Source organism: Dromaius novaehollandiae, chromosome 22 (genome assembly GCF_036370855.1).
Source record: "Dromaius novaehollandiae isolate bDroNov1 chromosome 22, bDroNov1.hap1, whole genome shotgun sequence".
NCBI classification, from domain to species: domain Eukaryota; kingdom Metazoa; phylum Chordata; class Aves; order Casuariiformes; family Dromaiidae; genus Dromaius; species Dromaius novaehollandiae.
In genome coordinates this window covers 10,619,678-10,633,613 of record NC_088119.1, presented here as the reverse complement: position 1 = coordinate 10,633,613, position 13,936 = coordinate 10,619,678, and the positions used below count along the sequence as shown (strand labels likewise).

The 13,936-nt window shown below is 38.9% G+C and overlaps 1 protein-coding gene and 1 long non-coding RNA gene across 3 annotated transcripts; one reads left to right on the top strand and one right to left on the bottom strand.

Moving 5' to 3' along the window:
* The first annotated feature begins 1,804 nt into the window (after positions 1-1,804).
* KRT222 (keratin 222) lies at positions 1,805-9,316 on the top strand. Of its 2 annotated transcripts, none has more exons than XM_026116325.2 (6): positions 1,805-1,937; positions 3,653-3,781; positions 4,554-4,774; positions 6,546-6,622; positions 7,328-7,433; positions 8,645-9,316. In XM_026116325.2, the coding sequence occupies exons 1-6, from the start codon at positions 1,842-1,844 to the stop codon at positions 8,856-8,858; spliced, it is 843 nt and encodes a 280-aa protein (XP_025972110.2). In that variant the 5' UTR covers positions 1,805-1,841; the 3' UTR covers positions 8,859-9,316. The 2 variants fall into 2 exon arrangements, with proteins under 2 accessions (XP_025972110.2, XP_025972111.2); XM_026116326.2 differs by having other exon boundaries at positions 1,869-2,019.
* LOC135330622 (uncharacterized) lies at positions 4,184-13,812 on the bottom strand. The gene is made up of 2 exons (XR_010392599.1): positions 12,131-13,812; positions 4,184-6,329 (listed from the first exon to the last, which is right to left on the bottom strand). It is a non-coding gene; the product is annotated as an uncharacterized LOC135330622 (long non-coding RNA).
* Between the last annotated feature and the right edge of the window lie 124 nt (positions 13,813-13,936).

Genomic DNA, 13,936 nt, shown 5'->3' with positions numbered 1-13,936 from the left:
TTAAAAATGGTATCACCTTGCAAGCTTTTAGCTCCTATTTAGCCCCAAATAATAAGATTTGTGCACAGACATGTTTTGGTGCATAAAGTTTAGCTCATGGCAACAAATCCAATATCCTTGCAGAGCTCTTACTGCATTTCAAACCTACACATTTTTGAATTATTCTTGCAAGATGATAGACAGTCTTGACTTTGACTCATGTGAACAGAAGACATTCTGAGTCTCAGGGAACTGAAAGCTCACTGTAAAGAATTATTATTGCAATTAAAAGAAAAAGGAAGATTTAAAGTTACATTTAAAGTTCTTATTTGCTTAAATACATAGGTTCTTCCTATTAAAGTTCATACTGTCCTAAGCTATAACATCTCAAATTTGTCTGATTGATTCCTAATGTTTTTATATGTTATATGTTTATGTGTTTTATATACAATGAATGAAAAACAGTTTGTTTTGTTTTTAGAACGCCATAGAACTAGAATTATTAAGACACTTGCAGAAAAGATGGTGGGCAGCAAAACAGTCTCATCTCAATCCAGGTCTGTTGAAGAACAGCCAGCTAACTAAGAAAAATAAAATTGACACAGGATCCTTTTACAGGTGCCAAGAGACAGAGCCAAGAACAAGGAAGCCTTATGCACACAAGGAGAATTTTAAGTGGTACAATACTTTTATTTCTAAAAAGACGATGGTCTTGTAAATGTTCATTGCTTTTTTTTAACTGATGTACATTCTTACTTGGAGCCTGCAAATGCATTCTATTCAGTGAACAGAATACATCATCTATTTTTTACTGAAATTCAAATTTTTTACTAAATATCTGATTTTGCCCATGACGGAAAAAAACGTTGAAAATGGGTAACAGTTCTTAGCAGACAAGATCATTGAGATTATAACTAAACAGCAGCTACAATAAACCAAAAAATCAAGAATTATTTGCAGAAAGCACAGAACAGCAAAGAGACAACCTATACCTTTGACCTCCCTGGTAGCTCTCAAAAAACACATAAGGACCTTACATGATCTGCATATATTGTGAAGTGAATATGCTAACACAACGAGGCAAAGAGCTACCGTAAATGTCTTCGGAAACAAAACAGACACTTTTTTTGACCGCAGTTCTTTGTTTTAAGTGCCAGTTCACCAGAGAGTCTTTGCGCTCTGCTGAAGGGAAGCCGAGCCCCTTGCCACAAGGCGCAAGAGCATTCTCTACCACTAGCAGTGCTGGTTTATCTTCCTCCTTTTGTGTTCCTAGTTCATAGACACAAGGAAATGTTGGCTGAAAGGATGTCTGAAAGGATGTCTAAAAGTCCAACACGCTTTCGAAGTGGGACGATCACTAGATGAGGTCAGCCACACCTTTGCCCAGCCAAGTCTTAAAAACTTTCAAAGATGGCAATTTGGTAACGTCCCCAGGTAACCTGTGCCTCAGGACCCTCCTGGTGCAGGCACGTTCCAGCAGCATCGCCAGCCCGACGGCGCACGGCTGGAACGCCATTCCCTTCCCTTCGCGTGCTGTAATTTTGCTCTTTTTCTTAATCTCTTAACTACAGCATACCAAAAACATAAAGACATTGTACATATTTGTTTCTGCACATTACTAGGTATTATCATGTTAATCACTGCAAAAGTGATACATACTCGTATTACTAAACTCATTATTTTAAAAACAACTGAAAGGCTCTGACCTTCCAGTGCTTCTGCAAAAACAGAGCTCTGCAGCTTTAAAATTTGCCTGTACTTCCTCTCGCTCGCTGTTCTCACTGCAGGCACTGAAGGCTCTGCAGCAGCCGCCTCATCCTATCAATAAGGTGCAGTTAGCCAAGGTGGAGGATGGGAAGAGAATGGAGCTGTCCCAGCTCCTCAATGAGATCAGGGCAAACTATGAAACGCTCATCACCAGAAATCAGATAAAGACCATCAGCTCAACACGGACCCAGGTAATGACTTCATGCAGACATACATCTTCCAGAGCGAGGAGCCAATCCTTGTCTGTACAATTCCTGCCTCAGTCTCCATGAGGTACAGTATTTCCTTTTCAATGCAGCGTATTATTGGGGAAGGGATTTTGATTTTACTGCAGTAAGACTTGAACTAGAAGATAAGGAAATATGTTTTGTCTAGAGTATGAAATTCACACTAGAGGAATACTGTGTAATGCATCTGGATGCTCTTCTGTACCTGCAACGGTGATATTATTGTGATTTTAAAAATGATGACATATGCAGTGACATGCATAGCTCCATTCAGGTATCCCAAAGGAAAAGAGTATCTTGAGAACCAAAGAGAATGTACAGCAGCCATTTATACCAAGCAGGCTTACAGCTTTTAACACTTGTATAAAAGAAAACTGTATCTTCTCAAGAACTATTTTATATTGTTCTCAGTAAAACTGTCATATTTCTCAGCAAATATTATTTGTTCTTTCATGTAGATTTATTAAAGGTTATCAACACACAGTGCTACTATTATAAATTTACACATCGAACATCTCTAAAACACAACCGAATGTTGTAATAAAATGGAAAAAAACATTTACAACCATCAAATGCCAGGAAATCCAGGCTGAAAAATAGGTATTATATCACCCTGTTGTACGTAGCTATTGCAGAAATTCTGGGTTGTTTTTTTTCTTTTAACCAGGCCAAAGTACCTACTACAAGCTGGCTAATCTACACAGTACTCCAATGACACAAAGCAGCCATAAACTAGATAGTTAAGCCGAGTTCACATTTGTGTTTGGAACAAAGCGGCCAGTCTACTGATATAATCTGGTCTCATAAATTCTGCAGTACCTAGGCACAAAAGGACAAGCAAAGAATACTGCTGAAGAGTGTTCACTTGTGGATTAGGCAAATGTAGATTTTTCACCAAAATAATGATCTGATAAAATTACAACAAGTTAGTATATTACAAAAAAAAAATCTTATTTTACTTGCTTACTAAGACCTGAACTAAAGACTTTATTTCCTTAGAGCTGATGGCATCAAAAGAACCCATATAAAGCAGTAAAACATGCAAAAGAGCATGTACAGTTTCAAGTGCTTATGACATTCTCACCACTTGCAATAAAATCCAGAACTGTAAAGGAAAATTTTCACCAGCAAAATAATCATTCTAGAAGTACAGTGCATTAGCATATTGTCTGAATCAGAGATTACCTCAAATCTAAAGTGACCCCACAAGAGCTCAAGGTGGGCTTAAAAAAATATTTTACTGGGTTAAAAAATACATTTTCTTGCAAACACAATAGACTGTTGTTTGACTATTTATTTTTCTTTTTCTTTAAATAAGCTTCAGCCTTACCTGTGGCAAACCGTCTCAAATACTATGTCAGATCAATTCAGCTTATTAATTCCACTACAACTGGGGGCCCACTTTTCCCACCATAAATGTGAAGAACAGGTTGCTTCACTTCTGAATTAGGCCACATTTAACATGGGTATGAGGATACATAGGAAGAGCAGGCCAACTTTTTCCTTCCCACGCAGCCGTGTAGGGGGCCCCTCACCATACTGTCCATAAAAGATTCATTCATCACTGCTACCTTTACCAAATTTATATGAATCTAAAAAATCACAGGTAGAGATTTTTATGTATTTTATTTTCATGGTTTAAATATTTCAATACTGTTATCTTTTCATATCTACTGTAGCTAGAAGAAGCTACAATTAAAAGAATGGACAGAGATGCAGAAGCGTTAAAGGCAGCCAGAGCAGAACTCAGTGAAGCCAGACGGCAGTGGCACCATATGCAAATTGAAATCGAATCTCTCCATGCTGTGGTAAGCATGGTAAAATGATACTCAAAATCTCCTGGGGAAAAAAATACTTTTCTTGATGTAAATTACTCCATAATTCTGTACATGCAACAACCACATCCACTATAAAGTGGAAATGCAACAAACCCAGAATTAGCTTTGCCCTGGATTTTCAGCTCATCACAGAGATCGCTAACCAACAAACAATAATCTTATCAATTGCTAATGTTTAAGAATATCCAGTCTTTTGAATCGGAATCTGTCATTCAACGTAATACAACTCATTTTTTCACTCCTGCCAAACATACACTTGCCTGATATTCCCCTACCAAGTTCCCAGTTATCTTACTGAACGAATTCTAACCATGTTTACTGCTATAACTTTTTGTGAATGTATGGCCCAAACTTATCAATACAGTCATGATAGAACATGCCAGCAATTTATTGAATTTGGTAATATACATAGGATACAAGAGTACACAGGCCATTCAGTTTTCGTATGACACTGAGCTGGCTATTATTTTAACCACACAGGTAAAATCAGTGACCTGTGAAATCAGTGCCAGTGAATTGCTGGTAAAACAAATGGCTAAAAATTTGTTATTCTATCTTGAATCATTACACATTTTAGAGGGAAAATTCTCAGCAAAAGTTTTCTTAAAAGCTTTACTTCTGTTGCTAAAAATAGTCTTAAAAGAACTGGTTTAAAAATACACTGTCTGATTATTAATGAAAAGTATGTATAACATCTTTACGCATACTTTCTAAATCTTAAAATATGAGTTAAATTTAACAGGAAAAGGGTTTGGAACGTTCACTGCGTGCCACAGAGCAGCAGTACCATACGCAACTTCAAAATTTAGAAGCTGAGATTGCAAGTTTAGAGAAAGAGCTACAGGAAGTGAGAAGAGGTATTGAGAAACAGCTCCAAGAGCACGAAATTCTGCTGAACACTAGGATGAAACTGGAGGAGGAAATAGCAACGTATCGCAGTCTGCTTGAGCAAGAAGAGAACAGGTATTTGTTGCGTAGAGAAAGAATACTCAAATTCATCTTCCATTTCAGAACTCCTCATTGAAATAATCATCACAGTTGTAATTACATGAACCAATCATTAAAAAATTACATGCATATTACAGTATAAAATCATTTAAAAACTCACACATATATATACATACATGCTCAAAAATTAATATATTAAATGATTTCAGGAACAAGCTCCAAGACACTAAAATGTATATCTTATAAAGACTGAAGCATTTCTCTGTTTTCTATGTTTATATTTAGGCATGTTACTGGTTTCACTGAATTTAGCTTTTAGACTGTCTACAGACAATTTGGGTTCCAACCACGGCAACTCTGAAAATCATTTAATACTCACCAATTTGCAATGAAAACACTGTATTTTCACTGTATATATGTTCATAAATAAAAGTTTAAAAATAAATATATATGTACATATATAAATATATATGTTTAGGCTAATATATTATTAAACATTTGCTTCTGTGCATCTTTCACGTAATTACACATAATGGACATAATTCATTGGTGGTATTTCAGTGTCACTTCAATGAACTTATAAAAGCATAAAAAAGCACAAGCAAATTAGTTAAAACTTGTAAATATTGTTTTGTGCTGCAACAACGTACTATCTAGCTTTAACTCTTTAAGAAAAGAACATTGTGTAATTGCAATCGCCTACACAAGTTAATCTTCGCAGTTCTTCTTTGATCCATATACACTACCTTGCTTTTATATTAGAATGATCCTTTGCAAGATGATATGAAAAAGTGAATTCCCTGCAGTCATCAAAACTCATCTAGCAAATCTCAAGGACAATGCATAACAAAGGCAAGATACAGGTTTACATGTCATGTAAACAAAACAAACATTAATGGAACTGTCATAAAAAATAAGGACCTTCTCTTTCCTAAATTGCAAAAAAACTTGGTAGGAAAAGAAGACTCCACATTCTTGCAACCCAGAGTATCTCCACATTATACTGCAGCTAACCATAAGATTACCGCATCCTCACTCAAAGCACTGCATGTTGATGTAGGCTTGCATCATGTTAACTGCTTGGACCACCAATGAAGCAAGTCCATATGCGTGAAATTCTGTCAGAAGTTCATATCTCATCACGCAATGGATATCCATCTGCACGTGAAGTTTGTATTACCCAATATCATGCAAAGTGTGGTGAGTCATGCAATTCGGAGGATTTACATTAGGATCCTGCTAAAGAACAGGCCTCCGAGTGACACTTTCCCCTGGTTCCAACGCACCATGGTCGCCCCTTTCTCTCCCTGGTACACAAACACCAGGCACAAGAGAGGCAGCTACACAAACGCCAACAACAAAGAGCATAAGGAAAAGGCAAAATACCATGTCCTGCACCCAGCACTTGTATCTTAACAAAACCAAGCGCATCTTCTGAGAGCTCTCAGTGGAATGCTGCCTCCCTCAGCCATCTCCAGCGAAAAGGCAGGGTTTCAGCCCAACAGCCTCACGCATGTCTGCGCAGCAGGACTCCAAGCGGGGGGCAGCTTCCTATCGGATGTTTGTAACTCTGTGAAAACATACCCAACTCAGTCTTAATGAAATTAAATAGCTCTTCCTGGCAAACAACAAACTGAGGGGAAAAAAAAAAAGAGAGAGCGAATAATGACGAAATATACACAGAAATTTTCGCCAACTTTTTAGATTTTCCCCAGTTGATCATAATACAAGTTGTGGATTAAAATAATTCAGTATTAGACGATTGTAATTACTTTTACTTTTGCAGGTTTCGTTGTTCTATACGTGACCAAAAGGATGACAAAAAACCTACCACTAGCAAGATTGCCTTTACCCTGCCTTCAAGTGAGTTTTTTTATAAACGCTCTTTCCCCACCTGAGTTTCCTAAACAGTAAATCACATACTTGTTTTTCATAGCAAAATCAATACAATGCTGAAAATTTGCAAGCCAAACTCCAATACTGCATTAAAGTATATTAATGTATCCTCACATCATACAGCAATATGCATAGTGGATTCTGTATTTAATTATCATATAGTTAGGAAATAACTTTCTGATTTCTCAGTTTCAGATATATTGCCATATGTTCCAGTCTATCTTTAAAAAACAGTTAAATGCTGCATCTAGACCCAGGTAACACCAAAAATATACACAGAGACAGAGAGAGAGCACTCACTTATCTCCAGGCAAGGCCACAGAATATACCCAGATTTGGAAGGGAGGGCACGCTGATATATCATTTTATACCAGAAATTTGTTTGCCAGAGCTTAGCTTGTGTAGAAAAGGGCATAGAAAGCAGCTCTGCTATTTTCCGAGAAAAGGCAGAAAATATTTTTCTTATACGACTGTATATACTAGATGACCTGTTAGAAGATACACCATTTAACTGAAAGATTATGGCCCCTGAAGGAGATTCCTAAATACTGAAAAATTACTGGCTATTATAACAGGATCTTTTTCTGGTATAGCAGGAGGAAAAATACCGCCAGTTCCTGTGCCCTGACCCTATTTTTCTCCACGCCTGGTATATCTGCATTTCTTTTATAGATGGTGTAAAGAAACATGAAACCGAGAAGGTGGAATTGGTGTCAAAACAAGCCATCCTAGATGGAAACATCATGAAGGAAAGTGCTGAAGCTCATGGCACTATACAGTAAGATAAACATGAATTTAACAAAATAACAATTATAAGTAAATGGCAGCCACTACTTTTCAGTACCTTGACTCCTCCTTTTATTAGTATGCTCTATCATTTTCATAGAGCAAAGATGTCCCAGACTAAGTTATACTGACCGGCATGTTACTAATAAACTACATTTTAAAGCCCTTTTCATTAGCATTTATTTAGTAAGCTAATGATATCATAATGATGCTTCTAATTGGTAATTTCTATTTCTGACAAGAATGAAACTATTCATAAGTCAGTTAGTTAAGGCTAAAAGAGATCATATCATGTTTGCAAAGTCCCTCTAGGGCATATATATATTTACGCATGTAAATTCAGGGAACTTCAAACTAGGTTCCTCGATGGGCATGTGAAAGCCTGTTTAGTACATATTATTCATCTTAATTTGCTTTACTACTGTTGGACTGCATCATTCTTCTGCTCTTTTAAGTTCTTTTGTACACTAGCATCTAACATAACATTTAATATAAACTGTAGTATACCATGTCACTAATATTTAACTATAATTACCTGCTGAAACCATGTAGAAATTCTTATCAAAAACAGATGCCATCATATGGTCTAACATACACATTCCATACAAGAAGCTCATTTTCATACATAATTCTGTGCATCTTACACAGATAATTTAGATACATCTCCTGAAACACACTTACAGGATTAAATCAATACTTGCGATATTTTGGTGCCTAAATATCATTGAAGTAGCTGCGCCTTCACTCCTCCATATTTTAATTCTGCCTTTGCTTTTTAATTTAATGTGGACCTACATTCTGAGGTTTGGATCTAGAATTAGACTTTTCACCTCTTTTTTTGGAGGCTTTCAGATGCACAAACTTTGCCCTGCCCACTATAGTACAGCTGCTTCTTACAAACAATTTGAGGCTGGATTGCAAACTTTCTCCTTGGTAGCAAGCTGCCTGATGCAGTTGGGGCAATGGTTTTCTTTTGTATCCCTGTCTACTTAAAGTACAAAAATACAAATAAAAGGAAATCTCGCCCTTTATTTAGCTTTCCCGAGAATGCAGCTGTAAAAAAAGAATTCTGGCATCTCAGAACCCAGCTAAAAAACCTGACACTCTATTACGCAATTTCTCTTTACATTTTAAAAGCAATCCTGAACATATGCATTGCATAATGCCTAAAGGATCACAAATACATTTGCTTTATTGTTTCAGGACAGAAAAAGTGGATGAAGTTATCAAAGAATGGGAAGGTTCCTTCTTTAAGGACAACCCGCGCTTAAGGAAAAAATCCGTTTCACTGCGCTTTGATCTCCACCTAGCAGCAACTGATGAAGGATGTTTACACACGAAACAGAATATGCTTCCCGACATTGAAGTCAGGCTGGTGATGAAGAGGTCTTGCAGTATTCCCTCCATCAAACCTTAACCGACAGCAAACTAACCCAAAGTTCATCGGTAATGGGCTCTGGAAATAAACTGTGGAGGGACTTACATGGCCTCTGTCTATCTTGCTACAACTATAAAACCTTACCAAGTACGTACTTTGATTAATAAAATAAAAATGTATAAGACTTTTAAAGGAAAGGGAGAAAGACAAGGGAGCTGGATTTCAAGAATCTAACTTCTACTAGTTTTCTACTCTGGGTATGGTCCTTTAATTTTCTCATTATTATTGTTATTTTGTAGTATTTCATTAAGTATTTAAGAATTAAACTATAACTTTATACCTTGACATATGCTGTCTTTGTAAAAGAGAAACTGTTTTCTCTTTCTGGAAATGAGAACTGCATATTTCATTCTCATAATTATTCAATACTGCATACTCATAATGACTGATAGAACCTTGTAATGTTTATACCACAAGTGTCATACTTATTGAAATGCATTTTAAAACATTTTCTAAAAACAAAAAATTATATGCAAAGATGCTCTTAAAATACATAAAATATTAACAAATTATTTTCTTTTAAAAGTGACTGATATTTTTAATCATTTTTTTAGGAAGTAACTGATCAAAAATTTATTTCCATTATACAATCACACACACATTTCTTAAAAGGGTTGTTACAAAAGAATAATATTTAGCCGTATTATCCCACTGATTTTTAAGCAGTAATTTCCACTGAAAATCAATTGCTCCCTTATTTGTCCATATATACCTGTACTATAACTTTCTTAGCCATACTAAGCAAAATTATACCCTTGAATTGTTCAAATTTAAGGCATCAACCGACCATTTTTAATACTGGTATTTAATTTATCTCACATACTACAACAATATGAATTAAAACAACCTTAACAAATTCCCCTTTTGAAAAATCTTATAGGTAAGTTACGATCTTGATCTAGTACATATAACAACTTTTTATTACGCCAGGGTACACCTATTATAGCTTCACTTAAACGGACAAAATAAGGGCTACATATTTAAGGTAAAATTCTGCCAAAATTCTGTATTAGGTACCCCCATGACTATTCAAAGTAGCTTTGGTCAAATACAAAGTACAGTAGATGATGTTACATCTTTACACAGAAAAAAACAGAAATAAAACTCAGACATATTTTCTTTGTGAGGTCACAAAACAAATCTCAAATAGAATTGTATTAAGATACAAATGACTGTTGATGAAGATTTTTAAGAGGCACTGATGCCACAGACTAACTCAACCTAAGTCATGGGGATAGCAGGCGCTCAGAATCTAGGAAAATCACATACAGCATTTACTAGATCCATGGTAGCATGTAGAAATTTGAGTGTCAGTAACTGCCTTATTACTTACGGCATGGGTAACAAAAACTGATACTGCAATTTTTTCCAGTATTAAGTTATGCTTCTGTCTTTTGTTAATGGTACGAACAATGCATTTACACTGCCCACAATTCTGTATCTACTGTATAAAGCTGGCTAAGTATCATTAACCTTAATATTGATCTGGTGTTGTTAATACTTGAGTATTTGGCATCTTGAATGTAATAGCCTGCCCTCGCATTTTCACTATGCAGCATTTCTTTGTGCTTATACTATGTACATTTTACAATACTTGAATTTGAACTAAGTTTTAATTTCTTTAAGGCACTTTAAACAGGGATATGAATTTACCAAAGTAAATGATAGTACTACAATAAAAAGTAATAAAACTGAGTTTGCCCATGCATATTTTGTGAGTTTGATATGTATATCTTAAGAAGAAAGGAGTAACAGAAAAATATTAAAAAAAAACAATAAAAAGTCAGTAAGAAAATCTGTAGCACTGCAGCTGAGTGGTTTTTAAAGCTCTTCTCTATACTTAATAAGCCCCAAATTCCCTAGGAATCATGTAGGGTGTGTATCCTCCTTGGACAACAACAACTATTCTTTTCGGGTACATCCAGTAAACTAGATCTCAAGTACTTTGAGTTCTGCACAAAAAAAGAACAAAGATAGCATCTGGCATACAAAGTTTACCATGTAAAAGATAGCAGAGAAGCAGCAATAAATTGCAAGCAAGTACATGCCTTTTACCACGGGCTGTTTGGCTTACCCTCTGAACCACAATACTTCTGGTGTTTTTAGCCTATCTAGCACAACTCTAGATTTTTCACTGATGATAGAAGCGCTCCCCAGCACAGTACCGAACAAACATCTGACCCAACCTTGCAATACAACGTACACATTATTTTAAATGAGAAAAATTACTGTTTATCTATAGTAATCATCCTGACCTGGAAAACTAAGTACATACAAAACATGTTGACTTTATTGATATACATTATTTTGTCCATACAAGGGCCTGACCTCACGGCTTCTGAAGCCATTTCCCTGACTTTAATGAGAGCGCAACTTCATCACGAGCTGTCCCGTGAATGAGAAATTTATTTCACGCACACAAAGTTCCAATTATATACCCCTGAACTCAACTGCTCATAAAATGCACAACTCCTGTCTGATGTTTGAAACAACTGGGATAAACCCTGTTATAATATTTTATGATCACAAAACGTGTCAGTGACAATGGCATGTGGGCACAGGAAAAAGAAGTATGCACAATAACATCTTGCCCTGATTTTAGGACACTTTAAAGTTGAATTTAAAAACGCAATTACATGGTACTATGGCAAAGAATTCTTCACTGCTAAGAGGCTAATTAAATTCAGACAAGCTGGACTGTTACCATCTAATACCTGCAAATGTCTGATGTAAAAATGAGTTCGATTGTCTCAACCTACTTTCCACTGAATACGTGTCCCCATTACAAAGCTTATGAAACTGTTGCTAATTGAAAAAACAGAAGTCTCAGAAGTTGGATAAGAGCCAACTATGTGGCATGTAGAGCCCCCCCTTGATTAATAGGATGCTGTATAAATAATTTTATTAAATCAGTAAAACTACTCATGTCATGCAGAATATTACAAAATATATAGAGAAGGGAATATACAGACTAGAAAGCTGCACAAAGTGTTGGTGCAGAAAGTAAAAAGAATAGAGTATCCTTTCCCCAAAAGTCCCCTTTCCTAGTAAATGCGAAGGTCAAAGACATGCTACAGGTCAACACTGACTTCCTAAGGGGACTATAGAAACTGGCTCCTATAACTACTAAGAAACTGTCTTAGCATTTTATCAACAAAATCGTGTTATTAATAAATTATGGAGGAATGCACGAAGCAGTCAAAACCAGGAACAAAACTAGGTTATATTTAACCTCTTAAGTATTTTCTCACCTGTTCTTCACAAACTTTTACCGATGTGAAACCGGTGGACTAAAAGGCGGCTGATTTAGCTGACTCTCTGAGGAACCTTTGGATTCTTACATTCTTTTAATTACCAAATGGAAGTTGCAGATTATTCTATTGATCTCCAACAAATTTCCACTGTGGCCATAGACAGCACACTGTAAGCAGGTGAGGGCAGAGTTATTCTCTCTTTGTCCATAGAGGTGTGTTTAAGAACAAAGACAAACTTGTTTTCACAAACTGCAGGCATCGAGAAATGGGCCTAACTTGCAGCAACACAGGATCCTATTCATTTTTTTTTTCTTCTTCAAAAACCAAAGATGTTTCTCCTTATTACCTTGTCAGGAACATTCACTGTTTGGCTTCAGCTGCCATATTCACCAGGTCTACCAAACTCTTCCCTTATAGGTGTCTAGAATTTCACCTTATTAGGCATATGACAGTATTCTGACTCCCAACTTTACATTTTTATTTTGAATTCAGTCACTTCAACAATTTACACTGTAGAAAACCATCATATGCGGAACACTGATGTCTGAAGCTGCTCACATTCCTCAGACACCAAGCCGCGAGGTGTACTGTGTTCTGCATTTGCAAGCTTTTCACCTCCATATACGATACCTTCACCTCTTTATGTGAGAAATTGTTCCGGATTATTTCAGAGCTCCCTGCCTAGTCTAATTTACAATCTTCTACAATTCAGATTTAGCCCAAAATTAAAATCTAAGCAGATTTATAACTTTCTCACAGCCCATATGATTAGTCTTTATGCTCATGGTCACGCCATTCTGCGGGCTGGCCTGCTTCCTCTAGGCCTTCCTCCACCGACACCCAAAATCTTCTCAGTTTTCCTCACAGTACCTTAAGCAAGAGCAAACCTTGGGCTAAATCCCGTTGCTGCTCAGCTCTTCAAAGCGGTGTCATTCCCAGATCATTGCTTTAGGGCTGCAGCGCCTATTTTACACACAAAAACGGTTCCTCAGTGCCGCCAGACCAGCTCGCCACCCTCTTCATCGCACTCCTGAGTTACCGAGGCCCGGGAGCAGCGGCCGCTCCTGACCGGCCCGACCACCACAGCACCCGCGGCCTCAACCACGGCGCCCGCCCGCCCTCGCGGCCGTTTCCGCCGGGCCCAGCTGTTCCCGCTCGTCTCCCGCCCTGTCGCCGCCGTCCCGCTGCACCTCCCCGCGGGGATGAGGGCGGCGGCCGCGCTCCCCTCTGAGGCGCCGCGCGCAGAAAAGGCGCCAAACGGCCGCCGGGCGCGTGGCGGGCGCGAGGCGCCAGCGGCCTCCCCGGACGTTCCCAGCCGCAGATTCGCCACACGGAGACGACGCGGCGCAACCCGCCGTGCGCCCCCTCCGCCCGCCGGGCCGCCGCGGGCTGCTGCCGACGGCCCGGGCGGGGGCTGCGGGCCCCGGCGGAAGGGCGGGAAGCGGGTTAGTGTCGGTGTGGAAAGTGCGGGGGGAACACGAAGGCGGGGGGGGCTCCCCGCCCGCACCTTCCCTTGGCCGCGGCCGAGGAGGGGGCGAAGGGGCCGAGCCCGGCGCTGGAGCCAGCGGGGCTGCGGCGGGAAGGTCCGGCCACCGCCCTGCCCCGGGAGCGCCGCGATCGCCCGGCGCCGGCCCGGAAAGCACCTCGCTGTGGGGAACGGCGGGGCCGCGCCTGCGCGCAGCGCCCACAGCTGCCTTTACCCGCCGCGCGCCGCAGATTCGCCACAGCCCGCTGCGGCCTCCGCCCGTGCCCGGCGGGTTTGGGGGGCGCGGGGCAGGGCCGCGCCCGGCGGCGGCGGCCCCG

Coding starts and splice junctions, on each gene's coding strand:
- KRT222 (XM_026116325.2), top strand. CDS start 1,842: ATGGAGCTGTCCCAGCTCCTCAATGAGATCAGGGCAAACTATGAAACG. Junction 4,775..6,545: donor CTTGAGCAAGAAGAGAACAG/GTATTTGTTGCG, acceptor TTACTTTTGCAG/GTTTCGTTGTTCTATACGTG. Junction 7,434..8,644: donor GAAGCTCATGGCACTATACA/GTAAGATAAACA, acceptor TTATTGTTTCAG/GACAGAAAAAGTGGATGAAG.